At 47.5% G+C, this 25,801-nt stretch overlaps 1 protein-coding gene across 1 annotated transcript in view; it reads right to left on the bottom strand.

The window, feature by feature from the left end:
* The window catches only part of LOC137627187 (uncharacterized), an 85,324-nt gene that overhangs the window by 39,611 nt on the left and 19,912 nt on the right, over positions 1–25,801 (bottom strand). The window contains 1 exon segment of the mRNA XM_068358264.1: positions 1,437–1,557. Coding sequence (XP_068214365.1) covers positions 1,437–1,557 — 121 coding nt within the window.

Consider the following 25,801-nt stretch of genomic DNA (forward strand, 5'->3'; position numbering starts at 1 on the left):
GCACAGACACACACACACTCTCTCTCTCTCTCCTCTCTCTCTCTCCTCTCTCTCTCTCTCATATATGCAGACTCCATTTCTATCGCCATGGTTAAAAAGGTTCTCAGAACCGGTGATATTGTGTATGCCAAAAAATACCGATGACAGTCATGTCGAGATGCAATGACCAATTTTAGTAATTACAATCCTCCCACTTAACTTTCACAAAGATAAAGTTGACCCTGCAAATCTCTCGTGCATTCCAATTCTCTCACATACATACATACATACATACATATATATATATATATATATATGTATATATATATATATATATATACAGTACAGAGTATATATATACACACACACACATATATATATATATATATATAGATATATATATATATATATATATAGTACAGAGTATATATATATATAGTACACAATATATATATATATATATATACAGTTACACAGTATATATATATATATATATATACATATATACATATATATATATATATATACCATATATACATATATATATATATATATACATATATATATATATATATATACATATATATATGTATATATATATACATATATATATATATATATATACCATATATATATATATACATATATATATACACACACATATATATATATATATATACAGTTTATATATATATATATATATATATGTGTGTGTGTGTACACACAAATTTAGCCCTTAAGAACGAAGTTCCTAGCACATAACTGACTCCTTATATTTTTACCACAGTAAAAATCTTGGTGCCCCATTTACAGTTGGGTGGACTTGTGGGCAAATCTCTGGGATAGGCCGTAACTCGAAAAAATACCAGCTATGAGAATGACATTTTACATAAGTTTATATCTACAAGTCTTGGATCTGAACGGGAAATGTATAAGAAAGTTCCTAAGAATCTTGTTTTAAAATCATATGTATTTTTTTAAGGTTTATTTGCACCACGTACTTATCCAAATAACAAAAGTATGTTCTAATGTCAAGTCTTACGAATTCGTACAGTTATTTTTTAATAAATTAATTTCTGTCTAATCATCTATGTAGAATTTGCAAAAAAAAAAAAAAGAAAAATAATAAAATTAATAAAATACCAAACTGAACTGTGTTGGTTTTCTAAAATTTCACGACTGTAGATATCATTATTTAATAAATGTAAAATTAGTAGCCTAGCATTGGCAATCAATTGTCCAAGTGAAACAGAACTGTCAAAAACATGAACGATAACCACTGTGTCAACTCTTCGTCTTTTGCCAGTTGGAAACCATTACTCATCTTGAAAGGGCCAACAAAAACACAGGGAAGAGGCCATTTAAATGTGACGAAATCTTAGCTCCAGTTTTGTTGCTATTTTAGTTTTGTAAGAAAATTTCCCGCACACAATACTGATATAAACTTAAACTCTTACGACAACGGTTTCCCGGAATCCGTTGCTTTTATAACTGTGATTCTGGTAACATCTTCAGATTGATGTGGAAAGTAGAATGGCATCATGATGTCACACCCTATGTAGGAGGTCAGTGTCATTCCTGTAAAAGAAAAAACAAATTATTATTATTATTATTATTATTATTATTATTATTATTATTATTATTATTATTATTATATATATATATATATATATATATATAATATATATAATATATATAATATATATATATATATATATTATATATAATAAGAATAACAGTTAACACACAAGAGATAACAAATATTAAAAGTTCCTGCTTTCAGCTCCAGTGTCATCAGAAAAGATGCTCACCAGGACGTCAGCCGGACAAGCCCAACCCCCCACTGTGGTGCCCAACCAGAGTCCCGGGCTAGGATCGATCTGGTGCCCTGTGAATGCTAGGCGAACGCATTATCACTGTAATAGCTTCTTTCTGAACAGTAAAGAACACTTATTTATGTTGAATTAGTCTATAAGCTTTTCTTACTAAATATGGATTAAATTCCTACCCTGAGCCTAAGCACTGGACTATCTAGCATACAGAAATCATCAAGTTATTGAGGCTATAATTTGTGGCGAGGTAGAGTTAGCGTTCGATAAGCTTGGAAGTTTTAAAGTCATGGACAAAAGAATTTGCAATTTTTTTGTCTTTTTTCTTTTTTCTTCTTCTTTTGGCCCATGGCCAATTTCATATTATCATCATCATTACCAATAGTAATATTAGTGGTTGTAGTAAGAGCAGTGTACCATTGTACCATTAGGACTAATAAACGGATTTTGAGCGAAGCGAAAAATCTATTTTTGGGTGAGATGGCCATGTCGTCCTGATGGAAGGTTCCTTCAGTAGCTTCCTTTGGATATATATGACTACCATAATATTCCCAGAGAATTAAACTAAAGGTTTTCACAGAATTCTAACTTCTGGGGCGAGTACCCTAAAGGTTTCCCTTTAGAATATCGTAAATCAACAGGGGACGCATGCATTAACACGTCACATGGCTATCTGCACCCCACCTAGCGTTTACGCTTCGAGGGGGAAAGGTGGCGAGGTAACCGAGGTGCCATTCCAAAGTTACCCAACCTTCGTTACTGTTACGGTACTCTCAACGTAAACAAACCGACGCCATACTTGTGTGACATCACGTCCGTCCTCATTCCGTTCTAGCTCACTACCAGCCTCCGCGATACAATACAGCAGGGAGGGGCCTGGCAGGCTGAACTGGAACAGTTGGGCGGGTCCATCAGGACGACATGGGTGAGATCAGGACGACATGGCCATCTCACCCATGTCGTCCTGATGGAAGTGTACTAGAGAATTAATGTATCGTGGATTTGTTCCCATTTCAAGTGCCCTGTACTTGGATTAACATTCCCGTGGTCTGGTGACCAAAGAGACCGTGACATCCCCGTTAAATGTCACTACCAGAGGCATTACACTGACCTGGCATCCCGCCCCCCTGGCGAGGAAGGTCCTAATAGGACAAGAGGAATATCTCGTAGTAATCTGACGAGGAAAGACTTACCTGGATAAGAAATCGTGCCGCTCTCAAGACAGAGCAGAAGGGTAAATATTTGTGTAGGAACAAATTTTATACCATTAGGTGAGTGTATATAAGATAGTGGGTATACTAATCATAATAAACTCTAGAGTAGGTTCAATAAAACAAGAACAGAAATATATTTTCATGTAAAAAATAGGAGCGAAATTAGATGCATATGGTAAATAAAATAAATATTTTATTTGAAACTTGCATGGAAATATGAAAATTATGTACAATAATAAAATACGATAATAGACATAGATATTTTAATAAGACGGTGATGCAAAATCTGAAAGGGCAAATATTTTTCCTGTAATCACTAGTTCCTGAGGAACGCAAGTCTTTTAAATCATGATACACTTCATATCCAAGAACATGTGGCACACGTGTAAGAATCTATGTCATTTCACCTTGGTAAAGAACAGTCTATTACTGACACTAAGGGTCCCTTGAAATCACTATGTATTGCACTAGGGTCAACACAGGCACCTGTTTGAGTTAAAGTCCCGAAAAACTCTCTGTCCTACGCAGCACTAAACAGCAGGTTTCATCATGCTACCTGCTGCCACCATGAATCTCTTGACTTCTTGCACCTGCTTCGAATAGTGTTTGAAGAACACTCCAGGGGACTTCCAGCCTGTGAAGGATCGGAGGCTTTTGAAGTCCATTTCTTGGAGGAAATTTAGGGAAGAGGCAACTTTCCTGGGATCATGACTTGCGGGTGTACTGTCAGGATCCGCTCTGAAAATAAAGTAGGTGATTTTCGCTCTAAGTTGTTTTAGTGACAGGTCACTGCCCGACGTTTCTCCTTTAAAAAGCTGTCCTCCACCAAAGTCAGAAGTTCTTCGATGATAGACCTTAAGACTCTCCACTGGGCATAGAGAGACATCTTCCTTCAGGGGGCAGATTCTCCAAGGGCCCCATCTTTTGGTGGGAAGTTAATTTTTAGCAAGAAACGTGGGGTCGGGGAAGAGGGTAAGTTCCCCCATGTCGGCGAACTGTATCTGGCCCTCTTCTCTTGATAATGCCACTATTTCACTGACTCAGGCTCCCGAGGCGAGAGCAAAAAGGAAGATTACTTTTTGAGTCAAGTCTTTCATTGGGCAAGAATCATTGTCCAGGCTAGGGGCAAAATGAAGCACCTTATCCAGGGAAAAGGTGATGGGTTTCGGTGGAGGTGCCGGACGGGGTCTAGCACACGCCTTCGGGAGTTTATTGAAGATTTCGCTGGATAAATCTATTTAGAAGGCGTATAGAAGTGGTCTAGTCAAGGCCGATTTGCAAGTGGAAATCGTATTGGCTGCCAAGCCTTGTCCATGAAGGCGAATAAAGAAGGACATGCAAAAATCTATGGAGATTTCCTTGGGATTTTTTTGCCTTGACGAAGGATACCCACTTCTTCCAGGATGATTCAAAGTGCCTGCTGGTCGATTTTGTTTTGTATTCCTCTAGGAAGTCCAAACTTTTCTTCAAGACCCCAAACCTTTCCTTCACGGCTAGGGAGAGAAAATCATGAGATGAAGATCCTTGACTCTCATTGATGAAGCGAAGACAGTCGACTTCTGCACCTGTTGGGAGAGAACTGGGCCCGGCAGTGGGATCAGCTTGGGCTGTAGCTCCAGGACTAGTGGGAACCAGTTGCTCCGGGGCCACTTGGGAGCCACTAGGGCTGCTGTCCCTTTGAAGGTTCTCAGTTTGGAGAGGACTTTCAGCAGAAGGTTGGGTGGAGGGAACAGGTAAATCTTGGACCATCTGTTCCAGTCCAGGGACATGGCGTCCACTGGTTCCGCTTTGAGGTCCTCGTAAGGGGCCACATATCGAGGAAGTTGCTTGTTATCGCTCATCGCGAAGAGGTCGATCTGTAGTTCCCGGACTTGACGAGAGATGAAGGAGAATGATCTTGCGTCTAGGGATCATTCTGACTCTATGGGGCTTGTCCTCGATAGAGCGTCCGCCGTCACGTTGCGGAATCCTTGTAGGTGAACTGCAGACAGGTGCCACTTATTCCTGTCCGCTAGCCGGAAGATGGGTAATAGCACCTGATTTAAGTGGGGCGATCTCGAGCCCTGATGATTGAGACATCTGACTACTACCGAGCTGTCCAGAGTTAGACAGATGTGTATCGAAGGACGCAAGGATAATTTCTTCAGGGTGAGAAGAACCGCCATGGCCTCCAATATGTTGATTGTGAAACGTCTTGAATAGGGGAGACCATGGTCCTTGAATTGCCGTTGATGGGAGTGGCCCCCCCAACCCTCCAGAGAAGCGTCCGTGTGGATGTTGAGCGATGGAGGGGGAGGTTGGAGAGGGATGGATCTTTTCAAGGTCCTTGCTTCTGACCACGTGCTGAGCAGGGAGCGAAGCCTGTTTGGTAGGGGTCTCTTGAGATCTCTTCAAGCGACGGATGCGTTTCGTCTCCAGACTCCTGATGCATCCTTTAGCTGTGCTCGTAGCACTGGGTTTGTCACTGAGGCGAACTGTAGTGAGCCGAGAACTTGCTCCTGCTGTCGTCTTGAGATCTGTTTGGATTTGAGAAGTCTTCTGACAGACCCTGCTATTTCTTTCCTTTTCTTCAGTGGAATGGAAAGGCAGTGTGACTGAAGATCCCAATGGATTCCTAACCATTGGAACTTCTGAGATGGAGCGAGGCGAGACTTCTTGGTGTTTATCTTGAAACCCAGATGTTCTAGGAACTGGGTTACTTTGCTGCAAGCTTTCAAACATTTTTCTTGCGAAGTCGTCCAGACCAGCCAGTCGTCGAGGTAGGCCATCACTTGGACGCCCTGAAGGCGTAGCTGGTGGACAATCGTGTCTGCTAGCTTGGTGAAGATTCTTGGAGCCACGTTGAGCCCGAAGGGCATGGCTCTGAAGGCGTAGCATCTTCGATGGAGCCGGAATCCTAGGTAAGAGGAAGCGTGATGGTTCATTGGGATGTGCCAGTAGACATCCGCCAGGTCTATTGAGACCGTGTAGGCCTTGTGAGGTAGTAGGGCTCATATTTGTTGAAGAGTCAGCATCTTGAATTTGTTGTTCGCAATGAACTTGTTAAGGGGTGACAAGTCGAGAATGACTCTGAGTTTGTCTGAGTCCTTCTTGGGAACACAAAACAGTCTTCCCTGGAACCTGGTGGGCTTTACTCTCCTGATCACCTTCTTGTTCTAGAGTTCTAGGACATTCTTCCAAGAGGGGGGTTGATGGCTGGAAGAATTGGTGGAAGGTTGGAAGTGGTTGTGTCCAGCTCCAACCCAGTCCCTTCTTGATGATGCTGTGTGCCCAAGGATCGAAGGTCCAGCGATCCTGAAAGTGGCGGAGTCCTCCTCCCACCGGAAGCACGTCATTGCTTCTGGTTTCCCGAGGGCTTGCCACCTCGGCCGCTAGCTCCCCTTCCTCCTCTGCCCCTGGAGGGACGGTGCGAGGAGTCTCTGCCTGAGCCTCTACCTCTGGGACAAAAGGTAGAGGACTGTCATTCATAGGCAGGGGTGAAGACCGGTGATTATGACACCACCGGTTGGGGGGACTAACTGAAAGGTCTGTTGCGGCTGAGCGACCACTTGGGGAGTAGCGGGAGCCGGAAAATGGCGTTTTTGTTGACGCTGCTGGGGTCTTGGTTTGGTGGATTTCCTATTAGGCTGAGGGCCTTCTTCCAGAGAGGATTTCCTCTTGCGTGACATGCCCCACTTGTTGATAAGATTCCGATTCTCAGAGGGGGCTTTGTCAACGATCTCTTTCACCAGAGCAGATGGAAAGAGATGCTTACCCCAGATGTTGGAGGAGATTAGTTTCCGGGGTTCGTGTTTTACTGCCGCGTTGGCAAACACGAACTCTCTGCAGGTTCTTCTGGCCCTGATGAAGCTGTACAGGTCCTTCATCACAGTCACTAGTTGGGTCTTGGCTAGAACCATTTAGAGATCTTGGAATCTAACGTCCCCGGCCATGACCTCGAGCAGAATCTGGTGAGACAGTGAGGCAGCTAGTCTCTCCTTGGTCTCTTGCTCCCGACGAAGAAGGTGGTCATTCAGCTTCGGGAGGTCCTCATTGAACTGACGTCCAGCCACGTCAGGTTCCAGCTTCCCAACCGTGAAGGTAAACTGTATGTCTTTCCAGAACCTGTCGTCGGGGGGAAGGGCGAGGGAGAGAGGCCTACACGCCTGCAGGGTAGGGCAGGGCTTTCCTTCCTCCACTGCCTTCATGACCGCATGGAAGGCCTTTTCCACGAAGGGAAAGGTTGCAGAAGAGGGAGCAAGAAAGGACGGGTGCTTCTTGCTCAGAGCCGGCATTTTTGAGTTGGTAAAACCATGACTCTTCAGGCATACTGCCAGCATGGCTTGGGCTTTTGAATGATCGAAAACGATCACCTCTTTGGGCTCAGTCTCCTCCTTGGAGGCCGGTTCAGACCTATGTCGGACGTAACAGTCCGGATGAGCCTCGAAGTTAGGGAAGAATTCCACTTCTTCCAAAAGGATAGACCCTAACTTGTCGTTGATAAAGATTTTGCCAGCTGTACTTGGCATATGCTCAGCGTACCTCCATGGGTTAGACTCCGAGCAGGAAGGAAGGTCCTTAACCGAGATCTTCTTCGGTTGCTTCCATTCCATCAAACGACTTTTAATTTCTGTAGAATGCTTATTAAGCTTCTCGTCCATTAATGCCACCAACACCCGGATGGCATCTTCGGTGGCGGGCAGCAGAGGCTGCGATGCGGCAGAGGTAGAGGGGACTGGCTCCTCGACCACTACAGGAGCTGCCAGAGGAGGAGGGCAACCTTGCCCTCCGAATCAGCGTATTCCACCTGATCCTCTTCTTCCTCCAGATCCTTTCCCATGAGGGTCCTCTAGGTGTTGTCGGACACGTCCGACATCTTCTCCACCTCGTCTAGACGACACTTGCTAAGCGTAGTCTCGATGTCTGGTTCGACGGGCAGTTGAACCAAGGGGATCTGATCCTGGGGGATCACAGAATCTGCTAATGCATTCGGGAAAGGCATGACCCTCATCTTCTCGCTGGGGAGATACGGCCCGGCAGCATTCTTCTGGAAACCGCGCACCCACTTGCGCAGATTCTCCCGAGCATTGTCCCTGGCCTCTGCGGACAGGGGGTTGTCGAACCCTGCGGACAGGGGATTGTCGAACCCCTCATCAAGGAGGCCTTTGCAGATTGAGCAGGATACTGGATCCCAATACTTTAAGTTGCCCTTCTTTGCAGTACAGGGGGCGTGGGTCCGACACGCCCTATGCCAGTAGAAGACCGGGCGGTGAACCAAGCAGAAGGGGCTCTCACACTTCAGGTACTCCTCCTGTAAAAGAAAGAGAAAATTAGTACATGGAAAACAGTCATGTCTTACATAACTCTTAAACTTAAGATTCATTAATCTGTAGCTCTGTGTGTTATGTGACCTCCGGATAGGTGAGCTAGAAAAGAAGTAGGAAGACACATACTTGTGAATCCCGTCCAGCCAGTTACCGTGACCTATTCTGCCGGCAATTCCTTAGGACCTGAGGTTCTAGAAGAGGGAATGGTATCCCTATGGGGGAGCCAAGCTAGGCTTCCTTATAAAGGAATTGTCTACAGAGTGGAGAAGGTCTGAAATCGTTCAGAACCTAGAGAAAAGAGGGGGAAAATAGGAGAAACCTCTTTATATTTGGGAAGGTCCCGGTAAGAGACTGCACTGAGAAGCACAGAGTATGCTGGAAACATTGTACTGTACAATCATACAGCTCAAACACTGTCTTCAGGGTATGAAACAGCAAAGAAGATCAGTCTGGCTATATGGATGTATAGGTCGACTGCCGGCACGGGGCCGGCAGCCCGGGGGAAGGGGTGCTTGTCCCTGGAAGCCGCAAGAGCGTCGCCGGCAAGCAGGAGGCCTGGTCCGGCGGGGTGAATCCATCAAGGCTACACACTGAGCAGCAGGGAGGTAGGAAACACCTATAGGGGGGACCGCCGGCACGGCGGCAGGTCGCCAGCAGGGTGGTGGCCTCCGGCAGCCGGCAGGCTGTCGGCGTTGGTGAACCTAGCTGGGTACATAAGATGGAAGGTTGTCTGAGAAGCCGGCGGCAGCGGCGGACCCGGCAGCCGGCAGGCTGTCGCCATAGGTAGTCCTCAGATAGGAACATCCTACGAAGTAGGAAGGTCACCTGGGGTGCTGGCGGCTAGCGGTGGCAAGGGGCGGCGGCCCCCGGCAGACGGCAGGTTGTTGCCTTAGGTAATCCTTAGATAGGAACGTCCTATGAAGTAGGAAAGTCACCTGGCATGGCGGCGGCTATCGCCGGCAGGCGGAGGCGGCAGTGGACCGGCACCATGGTAGAAGAGAGAAAGATAAGGAGGGAAGGAGGAAGGGTAATGTCCGACACCCAACCGGCTTCCCTCCGGAAGGAATGTGCTCATGATAGGTGGGGGGATATACCTATCATCCGGCGGCAGGGAGCAGGCAGACGGCTGGGTGCCTATGGTAATCCAAGGGAGGATCAGAGGACACTAAACAGGGGGGGGGGGGGAGGGTGATCTTCTGCCGGCAAGACGGCCTCTAACACAACCCCATAGTTCGACTATGAGGGGGAAGTGTAGCAGAGCGACCAGCCAAGCAGGAGAGCACAGCTTAACCTACAATTCTCCCTGAGGGGGAATTGTAGGACAGCGGACAGGGGTGTGAAGGCAAGCCGACACAAAGGAATAGAATGGGGGTAGGGGAGTGAGGGGGCAGAAGGGGTCGTGACCCTAAAGCTCCCAAGGAATGGGGGAATCTGTTTTCTATACTACCCAGGCAGGAGAGAAGCGCTCTCCAACCCTAGGGTAGGTTAGCTAAGAGTAGGAACAGAACGGGTGTACTGACCTAAACTATAATAAAACAGAATCCCCCAAGGCCAAACCTAAACCAGGAGATCTCCTCCTAGATTAGGGAGGGCTGGGGATACGTATCGCTAGGCCACAGGAGGAAGGGACGTGTCCCAACCAAGAGCAGTCTAGGGGGAAGGGCTAGGCCCTTCCACCTTCAGTCTCAGTTGATACCCAAAGGGAAAGGCGTTCCCTAAAGGTGGACTGGGATGAATGATAGGTACTCTGGGATTCTGTCCAAAATCCCCCCATAAACTATAGAAGGGAAGAGGGAAGAACTACCTAGCCTAACCTACCCGAAATGTTCCGGGTAAGGGGCTAAGAATAGCAAGGCTACCCAGAGGGAGGTTACCCTAAGGTAATAGGGGAGATAAGGAAGCATACAAGGGTCCCAACATTGTAGGTGTGACATGGATGGACCAGGCACGGTCCCTTGTATGGTCCCTCGAAGGCGAAAAATATGTGCAACACTGAATCTTGTATATGTTTAAAAAACGGATTTTGAGCGAAGCGAAAAATCTATTTTTGGGTGAGATGGCCATGTCGTCCTGATGGAAGGTTCCTTCAGTAGCTTCCTTTGGATATACATAACTACTAAAATATTCCCAGAGAATTAAAATAAAGGTTTTCACAGAATTCTAACTTCTGGAGCGAGTATTCTAAGGGTTAACCTTATAGAATATCGTATATCAACAGGGGACGCATGCATTAACACGTCACATGGCCATCTGCACCCCACCTAGCGTTTACGCTTCGAGGGGAAGATGTGGCGAGTGAATGTGGGAGGTAACTGGGGTGCTGTTCCAAAGATACTCTCCCTTCGTCACTATTACGATACTCGCAGCTGCGTGACGTCACGTCCGCCCTCACCATTCCGTTCTAGCCATAACCGGCCTCCGCGATACAGTACAGCAGGGAGGGGCCTAGAAGGCTGAACTGGAACAGTTGGGCGGGTCCATCAGGAAAGACATGGCCATCTTATCCAAAAATAGATTTTTCACTTCGCTCACAATCGGTTTTTTGGGCTCAAGCCATGTCGTCCTGATGGAAGTGTACCAGAGAATTAATGTATCATGGGCTTGTTTCCAATTTAAGTGCCTGGAACTCCGAATAAACGTTCCGTTGTCTGGTGACCAAGAGACCGTGACATCTCTGTGTAATGTCACTACCAGAGGCATTACAATGACCCGGCAGCCCGCCCCCCTGGCGAGGAAGGTCCTAGTAGGACAAGAGGAACATCTCGAAGTAATCTGACGAAGAAAGACTCACCTGGAAGAAATCGTGTAGGTCTCCAGACAAAACAGAAGGGTAAGTATTTTTGTAGGAACAAATTTATACCATTATGTACATAAGAGATAGTAGGTACACTAATCATAATAACTTTAGAAAAGGTTCAGTAAAACACGAACAGCAATATATTTTCACATGATAATAGGAGCAAAGGAGACTCATGTTATAAATAAAATAAATATTTATTTGAAATTTGCAAGGAAATATGAAAATTTTTGTACAATAATAAAATACAATAATAGACATAGATATAGTAAAGGCTGGTGGTGCAGAATCTGAAAGAGAAACAATCATTTCTGTGATCACTAGTTCCTGAGGAACGTCAGTCGTTTAAATCAAGATGCACTTTATGTCCGAGAACATGTGGCACATGTGTACGAATCTATGTCGTTTCACCTTGGTGAAGGACAGTCCATTAGTGACACTAAGTGTCCACTGAAATCACTATGTAACGCATTAGGGTCAACACAGGCACCCGTTTGAGTTAAAGTCCCGAGAAAACTCACTGTCCTACGCAGCACTAAACAGCAGGTTTCATCACACTACCTGCTACCACCACGAATCTTTTCACTTATCGCACCTGCTTCAAATAATGTTTGAAAAACACTGGGGGACTTCCCGCCTGTGAAGAATCGGAGGCTTTCGAAGTCCATTCCTTGGAAGAAATTTAGGGAAGAGGCGACTTTCCTGGGATCATGACCTGCGGGTGTACTGTCAGGATCCGCCCTGCGAATGAAGTAGGTGATTTTCGCTCTAAGTTGTTTTAGTGACAGGTCACTGCCCGACGTTCCTTCTTTGAAAAGCTGTCCTCCACCAAAGTCAGAAGTTATTCGAAGATAGACCTTACAAGTCGGAAGTTCTTCGAAGATAGACCTTAACACTCTCCACAGTGCATAGAGAGACATCTTCCTTCAGGGGGCAGATTCTCCAAGGGCCCCATCTTTTGGTGGGAAGTTTATTTTTAGCGAGAAACGTGGGGTCAGGGAAGAGGGTAAGTTCCCCCGTGTCGGTGAACTGTATCTGGCCCTCCTCTTGATAATGCCACTATTTCACTGACTCGGGCTCCCGAGGCGAGAGCAAAAAGGAAGATCACTTTGTGAGTCAAGTCTTTCAGAGGGCAAGAGTCATTGTCCAAGTTAGAGGCAAAATGGAGCACCTTATCCAGGGACCAGGAGATGGGTCTCGGTGGAGGTGCTGGACGGAGTCTAGCACACGCCTTCGGGAGTTTATTGAAGATTTCGCTGGATAAATCTATTTGGAAGGCGTACAGAAGTGGTCTAGTCAAGGCCGATTTGCAGGTGGAAATCGTATTGGCTGCTAAGCCTTGTCCATGAAGGTGAATAAAGAAGGACATGCAAAAATCTATGGATATTTCCGTAGGGTTTTTTGCCTTGACGAAGGATACCCACTTCTTCCAGGATGACTCCTATTGCCTTCTGGTAAACTCTGTTTTGTATTCCTCTAGAAAGTACAAACTTTTCTTTGAGATCCCGAACCTTTTCTTCACGGCTAGGGAGAGAAAATCATGAGATGAAGGTCCTTGACTTTCTTTGATGAAGCGAAGACAGTCGACTTCTGCACCTGTTGGGAGAGAACTGGGCCCGGCAGTGGGATCAGCTTAGGCTGTAACTCCAGGACTAGGGGGAACCAGTTGCTCCGGGGCCACTTGGGAGCCACTAGGGCTGCTGTCTCTTTGAAGGTTCTCAGTTTGGAGAGGACTTTCTGCAGAGGGTTGGGTGGAGGGAACAGGTAAATCTTGGACCATCTGTTCCAGTCCAGGGACATGGTGTCCACTGTTTCTGCTTTGGGGTCCTCATAAGGGGCTACATATTGAGGAAGTTGCTTGTTGTCGCTCGTCACGAAGAGGTCGATCTGTAGTTCCGGGACTTGATGAGAGATGAAGGAAAATGATCTTGCGTCTAGGGACCATTCCAACTCTATCGGGTTTGTCCTCGATAGAGCGTCCGCCGTCAGGTTGCGGAATCCTTGTAGGTGAACTACAGATAGGTGCCACTTCTTCCTGTCCACTAGGCGGAAGATGGGTAGTAACACCTGATTTAGGTGGGGCGATCTCGAGCCCTAACGATTGAGACATCTGACTACCACCGAGCTGTCCAGAGTTAGACGGATGTGTATCGAAGGACGCAAGGATAATTTCATCAGGGTGAGAAGAAGCGCCATGGCCTCCAATATGTTGATGTGAAACGTCTTGAATAGGGGAGACCATGTTCCTTGAATTTGTCGCTGGTGGGAGTGGCCCCCCAACCCTCCAGGGAAGCGTCAGTGTGGATGTTGAGCGACGGAGGTGGAGGTTGAAGAGGGATGGATCTTTTCAAGGTCCTTGCTTCTGACCACGGGCTGAGCAGGGAGCGAAGCCTGTTCGGTAGGGGTCTCTTGACGTCTCTTCGAGCGACGGATGCGTTTCGTCTCCAGACTCCTGAAGTATCCTTTAGCTGTGCTCGAAGCACTGGGTTTGTCACTGAGGCGAACTGTGGTGAGCCGAGAACTTGCTCTTGCTGTCGTCTTGAGATCTGTTTGGATTTGAGAAGTCTCCTGATAGACCCTGTTATTTCTTTCCTTTTCTTTAATGGGATGGAAAGGCAGTGTGACTGAAGGTCCCAATGGATTCCTAATCATTGGAACTTCTGAGCTGGAGCGAGGCGAGACTTCTTGGTGTTTATCTTGAAACCCAGATGTTCCAGGAATTGAGTTAATTTGCTGCAAGCTGTCAAACACCTTTCTGGCGAAGTCGACCAGACTAGCCAGTCGTTGAGGTAGGCCATCACTTGGACGCCCTGAAGGCGTAGCTGGTGGACGATCGTGTCTGTTAGCTTGGTGAAGATTCTCGGAGCCACGTTGAGCCCGAAGGGCATGGCTCTGAAGGCGTAGCTTCTTCGATTGAGCCGGAATCCTACGTAGGAGGAATTGTGGTGGTTCATTGGGATGTGCCAGTAGGCATCCGCCAGGTCTATTGAGACCGTGTAGGCCTTGCGAGGCAGTAGGGCTCTTATTTGTTGAAGAGTCAGCATCTTGAATTTGTTGTTCACAATGAACTTGTTGAGGGGGGACAAGTCCAGAATGACTCTGAGTTTGTCTGAGTCCTTCTTGGGAACACAAAACAGTCTTCCCTGGAACCTGGTGGACTTTACCCTCTTGATCACCTTCTTGTTCAAGAGTTCTAGGACATATTCTTCCAAGAGGGGGGTTGATGGCTGGAAGAATTGGTGGAAGGTTGGAAGTGGTTCCGTCCAGCTCCAACCCAGTCCCTTCTTGATGATGCTGTGTGCCCAAGGATCGAAGGTCAAGCGATCCTGAAAGTAGCGGAGTCTTCCTCCCACCGGAAGCACTTCATTGCTTCTGGTTTCCCGAGGACTTGCCACCTCGGCCGCTAGCTCCCCTCCCTCCTCTGCCCCTGGAGGGGCGGCACGAGGAGTCTCTGCCTGAGCCTCTACCTCTCGGACGAAAGGTAGTTGACTGACGCTCGTAGGCAGGGAAAAAGGCCGGTGATTGTGACACCACTGGTTGGGGAACCAACTGAAAGGTCTGTTGCGGTTGAGAGACCACTTGGGGAGTAGCGGGAGCCGGAAACTTGCGTTTTTGTTGATGCTGCTGGGGTCTAGGTTTGGAGGATTTGGAAGATTTCCTCTTAGACTGAGGGCCTTCGTCCTGGGAGGATTTCCTATTTCTCGACATGCCCCATTTGTTGAGAAGGTTCCTATTCTCGGAGGCGGCCTTGTCGACGATCTCTTTCACCAAGTCAGAGGGAAAGAGATGTTTACCCCAGATGTTGGAGGAGATAAGTTTACGGGATTCGTGTTTCACTGCTGCGTTGGCAAACACGAACTCTCTGCAGGTTCTTTGGGACCTGATGAAGCTGTACAGGTCCTTCATCACGGTCACTAAGTGGGTCTTGGCTAGAAACATTTAGAGGTATGGGACCCTAACGTCCCCAGCCATGACCTCGAGCTGAAAGTGGAGAGACAGGGAGGCAGCCAGTCTCTCCTTGGTCTCTTGCTCCCGACGAAGAAGGTGGTCGTTCAATTTCGGGAGGTCCTCGTTAAACTGACGTCGGGCTACGTCAGGGTCCAGCTTCCCAACCATGAAGGTGTACTGGATATCTTTCCAGAACTTGTCGTCGAAGGGAAGGGCGAGGGAGAGTGGCCTACACTCCTCCAGGGTAGGACAGGGTTTTCCTTCTTCCACCGCCTTCATGACTGCATGGAAGGCTTTTTCCACGAAGGGGAAGGATGCGGAAGAGGGAGCAAGAAAGGAAGGGTGCTTCTTGCTTAGAGCCGGCATTTTCGAATTGGTGAAGCCGCGGCTCTTCAGGCAGTCTGCCAGTAAAGCTTGGGCCTTAGAGTGATCAAACACGATCACCTCCTTAGGCTCAGTCTCCTCCTTGGAGGCCGGTTCGGTCTTAAGTCGGACGTAACAGTCCGGGTAAGCTTCGAAGTTTGGGAAGCATTCCACTTCTTCCAGGAGGATAGACCCAAGCTTGTCATTTATGAAAATCTTGCCAGTAGTGATTGGCATATGCTCGGCGTATCTCCAAGGGTTAGACTCCGAGCAGGAAGGAAGATCCTTAACCGAGATCTTCTTCGGTTGCCTCAATTCCAAAAAACGACTTGTAATCTGGGCGGAATGCTTATTAAGCTTCTCGTCCATTAAGGCCACCGATACAAGAATGGCATCTTCGGTGGCAGTCAGCACGGGCTGCGGTGCGGCGGAGGTAGAGGGGACTGGCTCCTCGGTCACTACAGGAGCTGCCGGAGGTGGAGGGGCGGCCTCGCCCTCCGAATCAGGGTATTCCACCTGATCCTCTTCATCCTCCGGATCCCCGCCCATGAGGGTCCTTTCGGTGTCGTCGGACACGTCCGACATCTTCTCCACCTCGTCTAGACTGCACTTGCTAAGCGTAGTCTCGATGTCCGGTTCAACGTTCACTTGAACCAGTGGGATCTGATCCTGGGGGATCACAGAGTCTGCCGACGATTTCGGAAAAAGGGTGGCCCTCATCTTCTCGTTGGGGAGATACGGTCCGGCAGTGTTTTTCTGGAAACCGTGCACCCACCTGCGCAGTTTCTCTCGAGCATTGTCCCTGGCTTCTAAGGACAGGGGGTTGTCAAATCCCTCGTCGAGGAGGCCTATACAGACTGGGCAGGAGACTGGATCCCAGTATTTGAGATTGCCCTTCTTTGCAGTACAAGGGGCGTGTGTCTACACGCACCATGCCCGTAAAACTCCGGGCGGCGGACCAAGCAGAAGGGGCTTTCGCATTTCACATACTCCTCCTGTAAAAGAAAGAGAACATGAGTACATGGAAATAGAGTCATGACTTACATTACTCTTAAATTAAGATTCTTACATTAAGATTCCTTAAACTAATTCTTAAGGGGACCGTCCATGGGGTATTGACATAACAACTTTCAGAAATCGAAAATCGTTTTATTGCTTCTATGTATGCATAAACATGTCGTACATACTCCCCAGAAGTTTCAGCCAATTATTTTTACAAATAACGAAGATATAGAGGTTTTTAAATGATGACGTCATCCTTACTGTGTTGTCTGCATATCCATAGCGATTTTTCACTTATATTTCGAACTATCGTACGTCTGGCAGAAATGGAAGGCATTGGTAGAGTATAGATGAACGAAATCTACTCCTACAATAACAGAAGCTAAAGTTTCCATAGATGTATAAAAGTTATAATGCATGCGTTTGTTTCCTTGAAGTTCGTACGTACATTGTGTTTCCACAACGCCCTCATGAACATTATAGCAAGGCTAATGTTACCTAAGGTTATAGAAAGAACAAATAGTCAATCATTTTTCCAAACAATGAAGACATAGCGGTCTTTAAATGATGACGTCATCCTTATGGCGTAGTCTGTATGACTGAGTTTGACAGATGCGCAGTTTTCTCTCTCTCTCTCTCTCTCTCTCTCTCTCTCTCTCTCTCTCTCTCTCTCTCTCTCTCGAATTATTTACCACTGCCATTTATACAAATACTTTAATTCTCTCTCTCTCTCTCTCTCTCTCTCTCTCTCTCTCTCTCTCTCTCTCTCTCTCTCTCTCTCTCTCTCTCTCTCGAATTATTTACCACTGCCATTTATACAAATACTTTTTCTCTCTCTCTCTCTCTCTCTCTCTCTCTCTCTCTCTCTCTCTCTCTCTCTCTCTCTCTCTCTCTCTCTCGAATTATTTAAAACTCCCATTTATACAAATACTATAATAACAATGTTCAACTCTCTCTCTCTCTCTCTCTCTCTCTCTCTCTCTCTCTCTCTCTCTCTCTCTCAATTTGAACTGCCATCTATATCAGCCAAATGCTTTCATGATCTCTCTCTCTCTCTCTCTCTCTCTCTCTCTCTCTCTCTCTCTCTCTCTCTCTCTCTCTCTCTCTCTCTCATGTTTCGAAATCTCGTACTTCTGGCAGAAATGAAAGGCATTGGTAGAGGGTAGGTGAATGAAAACTACCAGCTACGAAAACATCAGCCAAGTTTCCAAAGACATATAGAAATTATAATGCATGTGTTTATTTACTTGAAGTTCGTATGTTGATTGTGCTTTCACAACGTCAACTGGAATTTTACAGCAATGCCAATGTTACATAAGGTGATAGAAAGAACAAAAAGTAAGTGGAGAACAAGAAAAAAGAACCAAAAAAGAGGGAAACGTGGATAAGAGTACAAAGCTGAAACCTGCTAACTAAACACTGGCAACAATTAGAGATCGCTGGCAACTCATAACATAGGAATAGCAAACTGAAGGTTCAAATACCTCGTTTAGGGTGCATTTATGTAGGAATAAACAATAAAAGTTATCATAATAATATTATCTTGATTTCTTTTAGAAAAGAAGCGAAAGTTTGCTGCAAATCTTTGGGAGCTCATAACTCAAAAACATACTTATTCCCACTTAGGTAAATTTTTCTCACTTATTTGTTGTTCGATATTAGAGAAAAAGATATCGTTGAAAAGAAGAAAAAAAATCCCACAATTCTGTCGGACAAAATTTTGATTTTCTTTTTACATTATTTTTTTCACGGTTATTTTCCGTCTAGACGAGGAAAAAAAATTAAAATCATTAAAAAATACCAGAAAGGAAAATCAAAATTCTGTCTGACAGAATTGTTCGGTTGTTAGAGTAGTTTTTGTGGTATAAGTTTCAATACACTTGGTATTATAGTAGTGGGGAAAAATGTACCTAAATATTTTTTTTAAATCATGAGTTTTGCTAATAAATCTAAACGTTTTTGATCAAATGACTTGAAATTTTTATATGATGAAGGTATTATATATGTCTTAAAAATATATAGAAATTGTGTAATTTGGATCATTAGAAAAAAAAATGAGGGACATGGCGGACGGTCCCCTTAACTTAGAATTGTGTCATGTGAGCTCCGGATAGGTGAGCTAGAAAAGAAGTAGGAAGACACATACTTGTGAATCCCGTCCAGCCAGGTACCGTGACATTTTCTGCTGACAATTCCTTAAAACCTGAGGTTATAGGAGAGGGAATAGTATCCCTATGGGGAAGCCAGCCTAGGCTTCCTTATAAAGGAATTGTCTGCAGGGTAGAGGAGGTCTGAGATCGCTCAGAACTTAGATAAAGGAGGGGAAAAGGATAAACCCCTCAATATTGGGAAGGTCCCGGTAAGAAACTGCACTGAGAAGCACAGAGTATGCTGGAATTTTGTATGGTATACTCATCTAGCTCAGAGACTGTCTTCAGGGTATGAGATAGCAAAGAAGATCAGTCTGGCTATATGGATGTATAGGTCGACTGCCGGCACGGGGCCGGCAGCCGGGGGGAAGGGGTGCTTGTCCCTGGAAGCCTTGTCGCTTTACCAGACAGGCAGAGGCCTGGTCCGGCGGGGTGAATCCGTCATGGCTATGCTCTAAGTAGCAGAGAGGTAGGAAACACTTATAGGGGCGACCGCCGGCACGGCGGCAGGTCGCCAGCAGGGCGGAGGCCTCTGGCAGTTGGCAGGCTGCCGGCGATGGTGAACCTACTGGGTACATAAGATAGAAGGTAGCAGCCGTGGTCGCCGGCAGCGGCGGCGGACGCCGGCAGCCGGCAGGCTAGCGCCATGGATGGAACTCAGACCGGAAGTCCTATGAAGTAGGAAGGTCACCGGGTGTGCTGATGACTAGCGGCGGCAAAGGGCGGCGGCCCCCGGCAGCCGGCAGGGTGTTGCCTTGGGTAAACCTGAGATAGGAAGGTCCTATATAGTAGGAAGTTACCTGACATGCTGGCGGCCGCCATGATAGGAGAGAGAAAGAGAAGGAAGGAAGGAGGAAGGGTAATGTCCGATACCCAACCGGCTTTCCTCCGGAAGGGGTGTACTCATGATAGGGGTGGGGGACCCGATCATCCCATGGCAGGGAGCTGGCAGACGGCTGGGTGCCCAAGGTAATCCAAGGGAGGATCAGAGAACACTCTAGACATGAGGGGGGAAGGTGATCTCCTGCTGGAAGGGCGACCGCTAACACAACCCCATAGTTCGACAATAAGGGGGAAGTGTAGCAGAGCAGCCACCCAGGCAGGAGAGCGCAGCTTAACCTACCATTCTCCCAGAGGGGGAATTGTAGGACAGCAGACAGGGGTATGAAGGCAAGCTGACACAAAGAATAGAGTGGGGTAGGGGGAGGGATGATGGGGGCTGAAGGGATCATGACCCTAAAGCTCCCAGAGGGTGGGGGAATCTGTTTTCTATACTACCCAGGTAGGAGAGAGGCACTCTCCAACCCTAGGGTAGGTTAGCTCAGAGTAAGAACAGAACTAGGGTACTGTCCTAAACTATAATAAAACAGAAACCCCCAAGGCCTAACCTAAACCAGGAGATCTCCTCCTAGATTAGGTAAGGCTGGGGAAGTATCGCTAGGCTACAGGAGGAAGGGACAAGTCCCAACCAAGAGCAGTCTAGTGGGGAAGGGCTAGGCCCACCCCACCTTCAGTCTCAATCGATACCCCATTGGAAAGACGTTCCTTAGGGGTGGACTGGGATGAACGATAAGTACTGTGGAGCTCTGGCCGAAATCCCCCCATACACTATGGGAGGGAAGAGGGAAGAACTACCTAACCTTACCTACCCAAAGTGTTTCGGGTAAGGGGCTACGAAAGGCAAGGCTACCCAGAGGGAGGACATAGGGTAAGGGAGATAAGGAAGCATACAAGGATCCCAGCGTTGGGTTAGGTATGGCCTAGTTGGACCAGGCACCGTTCCCTGTATGGTTCCCCGAAGGCGAAAATATGTGCAACATGGAATCTTGTATATGTTTTTTTGGGCTCAAGCCATGACATCCTGATGGAAGGTTCCTTCGGTAGCTTCCTAGGGTATATTTAACTACAGTGGATATTCCCAGAGAATTAAACTAAAGGTTATCACAGAATTCTAACTTCTGGTGCGAGTACCCTAAAGGTTTCCTTCTAGGATATCGTATATCAACAGGGGACGTATGTATTAACACGCCACATAGCTATCTGCACCCCATATAGAGTTAACACTTCGATATGGAAAGGTGGCTGAGTAACTGAGGAGCCGTTCCAAAGTTACTCTCATCCGTGGCTACTTTTGGTACTCGAGACGTAAACAAACGGGCGCCATTGCTAAATGACGTCACGTCCGTCCTCATCCTTTCGCCTGTAGCTTCTACGCTAAGTCGGATTTTTCCCAAGTGACTTCTTTATCTGCTTACATCGTCGTAATGTCGCAGCCTTCAGCCTCGCCTTCTTCTGGAAAGTCGGCAGACGGCTGGGTGCCCAAGGTAATCCAAGGGCGCCATTGCTAAATGACGTCACGTCCGTCCTCATCCTTTCGCCTGTAGCTTCTACGCTAAGTCGGATTTTTCCCAAGTGACTTCCTTATCTGCTTACATCGCCGTAATGTCGCAGCCTTCAGCCTCGCCTTCTTCTGGAAAGTCGAGTACCAGGTTCTAGTATTGTTTAAATAAGCTCTGGCTGTAAAGTAACTTCTACTTTTCGTAAAATATTGTGTTTTGTGGCAGATCTGTGCCGATACCGGACGCGCCATTTTACGACGCCGCTGTTCATGTTGCATGCTTTATTTAGTTAGCCAGAACAGCCTTCTCCGGTCCTTTAACTAATTAATATTACTAGTTATTTAGTCTTCATAGCTAGGGAATCATTATATCGTGTTTTAGCGCTCATCAACTACGGTCGCTGTTCGACCTCATACTAGATCGCTAGCTTAGCCCCTAGGCTGGACAGCCTAGTGCCTGTTTTCATGCATGATATATATTAAGTGTTCCTAAGTTAAATTATGAAGATTGTGGCATTATTAAACATACTATTTACTGTGATGTAAGTGTTTTCGCCTTCGGGGACCATATAAGGGACCAAGTTGATTGTGTATCAACCCCTCCTAACCTAATGTAGGAACCCTTGTATGCTCCCTATTCCCCCTGCCTGCGGGTAATTCCCTCTGGGTAGACTTGCTTTCCCTTCTACATAGGGGGATCTCGTCTACAACCAGAGTATTTATCGCTTCTCTGCCTACCCTAAGGGAATGAACCCCCCTTAGGGTCGTGCCTGAGACCTTAGGAAGGGCTCTGCCCTTCCTCCAGTTGCACTTGGTTGGGTTACCCTTCCTCCCTGCAACTAGCGATGTGTCTTTCAGACTTTCCTAGCCTAGGAGTTAGTCCTCCTACCCTAGGTTAAGCTCTGGGGGTAGACTCTGTCATATTATAGTTTGGGACAGTACATTAGTACTGTACTTGATCTGGACTACCTATCCTAGGTTAGGGAGCGTTCTCCTTTGCCTTGGTGGCCGCTCTAATACAGTCTCTCCTCATTTAGAAAGACCCCTTCTTCTCCCTCCCCACCTATCCCTTTGGTGTAGGCCTGCCTACACACCTCTGTCCTTAGTCCTACAACTCCTCCCTTGGGTGGAGTGGTAGGGCTAACCTTGTTCTCCTGCTGAGCTGGCCACTCTGGTACACATACCCTTCATAGCGTTCTATGGGGGATGGTTGCCGGTGGCGGTCCTGCCGGCGGGGGATTACCCCTCTTTGAGTGCCCTCTATCCCTCCCTTGGGTTACCTCAGGCCCCCGTCCACCTGACGGCTCCCTGCCGTCGGATGTTAGGAGTATCCACTCCTATCATGAGTGCACTCTCTCCGGAGGGATGCCAGAGGGGTATAGGATTTTACCCCTTCCATCCCTCCTTACCTTTCTCTCTTTCTATTTTGGTGCCGGTCCCTTGCCGTCTCTACTGCCAGCGATAATCGCCACTACCTCAGGTGACCTTCTTTCATAAGATGCCTTCCCCCTCTACGACGTCAGCCTACCGAGTGCCGGAGGCTGCCGCCTTCCGTCGACATACCGCCGACGTCCCACCCCTTATATTTACCTAGTAACAGCCGGCCGACTTTCGGAGTCTGCCGCCCACATGCCAGCATTGATTGCTGGCAATCTAGGTATACACCCATATATATATCTCTCTTATGAATTGATCCAAGGCTCACCATTCCGTCAGCCTTCGGCTGCCGGAACCGCCGCCCCTGCCGGCGGTCCCCACTGTGGTATTATCCATCTCGGTTACTCAGTGTGTCTGCCTTGATGCCTTCCACCCTGCAGGACCGGCCTCCGGTGTCCCGTCGGTCTGCCGGCACCCTCATGAGACGCTAAGGGACATGTACCCCTTCCCTGGCTGCCGGCAACATGCCAACAGTCAATATGTTGCAGCCAGATAGTCTGGCCACTTCCATATTGTTATACCATCCAAAAATAGTGGCTATGCTGTTTGATTGCACATTACAATAATTCCAGCATATTCTGTGTATCTCAGTGCAGTCGATTGCCGGAACCTACATTTATTAAGGGGTTTATCCTATTTTCCCATCTCCCCCAAGGCTCTGAATTGTCTCAGACCCTGGTACACTCTGTGGACAATTCCTGTTAAAAGCCAGCTTGGCTCATCCATACGGATTTCCCTCATTGTGACCCTCTGGTCCAAAGGAATTGTCTACGGATAAGGTTACAGTAACCGGCTGGGCGGGATTCACAAGTATGTGTCTATCTACTTCATTTCCCGCACATCAATCTTGAACATTAATATGCTATTATAGATTAAGTTATTCTTAATTTTACAGTAATGTAAGTCATTCTTATGCCTTCCATGTACTCATGATCTCTTTCTTTTACAGGAGGAGTACTTGAAGTGCGAGAGCAACTTCTGCGGAGTGAAGCGCCCGGACTTCTACGGGCACAAGGCGTGCCGGACCCACGCCCCCTGCGCCGCCAAGAAAGGCGACATAAAATTTTGGGACCCGCAGAACTGTAGTCTACAAGAGTCTTCTTGTTGAGGCGTTCGACGATCCTCCTACTGCGGAGGTAAGGGACATTGCTAGGGAGAATCTATGCAAATGGGTGAGTGGCTTCCAAAAGAACGTCACTGGACCGTATCTTCCCAATGAAGACTTGAGGGCTTTGCTTTTTCCAAAAGCATCTAAGGACTTGGTGGTCCCTCGTGAACAAATTCCCACCGTCCATATCGTGGTCGAACCCGACGTCATCATGGCACAGTCCATGCGTGAGTGCCATCTTGATTCCGACAACGTGGAACGCATGTCGGAGGTGTCTGAAGAGACGGAGAAGAACCCCATGGGCGAGGAGCTCGACTATGAGGAAGATCAAGTGGAATACCCTGATTCGGAGAACGAGGTCGCTCCTGCTCCCCCAGCAACTCCTGCACCGTCCGAGGAACCTGTTCCTTCGACTTCTGTCACCCCGGACCCTCTTCCATCGGCCACTCAAGAGGTCTTCAAAATGCTTGAAGCCCTCATGGACAAGAAGCTGCGCGAGACTCAGGAGCAATTCCGGACGAGTCTCGTTGGCTTCGAAACAACTGAAGAAGATTTCGGTTAAGGACCTCCCCACCTGCTCGGAAGCTAACCCTTCGAGATACGCCGAGCATATGCCAATCACAACTGGCAAGATCTATATTAGTGAAAGGGTTGGCTCTATATTGTTGGAAGAAGTGGAGTTCTTCCCGAATTTCGAGGCTTATCCGGACTGTTACGTCTGGCTCAGGTCCGAACCAGCCTCAAAGGAAGAGACCGAACCGAAGGAAGTGATTGTGTTCAATCTTGCGAAGGCCCAAGCTATGTTAGCTCAGGCAGTGAAGAGACGGGGTTTCACAAACTCCAAGATGCCAACGCTAAGTAAGAAGCATCCAACCTTATTTGCGCCAGCTACTGCGACCTTCCCCTTCATTGAAAAGGCCTTCACAGCGGTCATGAAGGCGGTGGAGGAAGGGAAGCCTTGCCCTGCACTGGAGGAGTGCAGACCCTTCTCCATTACTCTTCCCCCCGATGATAGGCACTGGAAAGACATCCAGTTGACCTTCACTGTACGAAAACTGGAACCTGATGTGGCCGGTCGTCAATTCAATGAGGACCTCTCACGGCTGAACGATCACCTCCTTCGTAGGGAACAGGATACGAAGGAGAGACTCGCCGCTTTGCTGTCCCATCAGGTACAGCTAGAACTCATGGCCAGGGATACCAGAGTCCCAGACTTTTACATGGTCCTTGCTAAGTCGCACCTGGCGACTGTGACCAAGGACCTATATAGTTTCGCTAGGGCTCGTAGAGCCCGTAGAGAATTCGTGTTTGCCAGTGCAACGGCTAAACACGAACCCCAGAGACTGATTTCCTCCAATATATGGGGCAAACATCTCTTCCCGTCTACCTTTGTGAAAGAGATAGTGGACAAAGCTGCTACGGAGAACAGGAACCTTCTCCATAAGTGGGGCATGTCCCGTAAGAGGAAGTCCTCTCAGGACGATGGCCCTCAGCCTAAGAGGAAATCCTCGAAACCCAGACACCAGCAACGTCAACCGAGACGACAGTTTCCGGGTCCCGCTACTCCCCAAGTGGCTACGCAGCCATAACAAACCTTTCAACTGGTCCCCCAACCGGTGGTGTTGCAGTCACTGGTCTTCACCCCTGCCTATGAGCAGCACTCGACTACCTTTCGTCCCAAAGGAAGGGGCTCAGACAGAGGCTCAGGCAGAGATTCTTCTCGCCGTCCCTCCAGAGGCAGAGGAGGAAGGGGAGCTAGCGGCCGAGGTGGCAAACCCTCGGGCCACCAGAAGCAATGAAGTGCTTCTGGTGGGAGGAAGACTCCGCCAATTCCAGGATCGCTGGACCTTCGATCCCTGAACACACAGCATCGTCAAGAAGGGACTGGGCAGGAGCTGGATTCAACCACCCCCAGCCTTCCAGCAATTCTTCCAACAGTCAACCCCCTCCTGGAAGAATATGTCCTGGAAATCTTGAACAAGAAGGTGATCAGGAGGGTAAAGTCAATCAGGTTCCAAGGGAGACTCTTTTGTGTTCCCAAGAAAGACTCAGACAAACTCAGAGTCATTCTAGACTTATCCCCCCTCAACAAGTTCATTGCGTACAACAAATTCAAGATGCTGACTCTGCAACAAATAAGGACCCTTCTGCCTCACATGGCCTACACGGTCTCCATAGACCTGGCGGATGCCTAATGGCACATTCCAATGAATCACTACGCTTCCTCCTACCTAGGATTTCGACTCCAAAGGAAAAGTTACGCCTTCAGGGCCATGCCCTTCGGGCTCAACGTGGCTCCACGGATCTTCACCAAGCTGGCAGACGCAATC

Source organism: Palaemon carinicauda, chromosome 35 (genome assembly GCF_036898095.1).
Source record: "Palaemon carinicauda isolate YSFRI2023 chromosome 35, ASM3689809v2, whole genome shotgun sequence".
Lineage (NCBI taxonomy): Eukaryota > Metazoa > Arthropoda > Malacostraca > Decapoda > Palaemonidae > Palaemon > Palaemon carinicauda.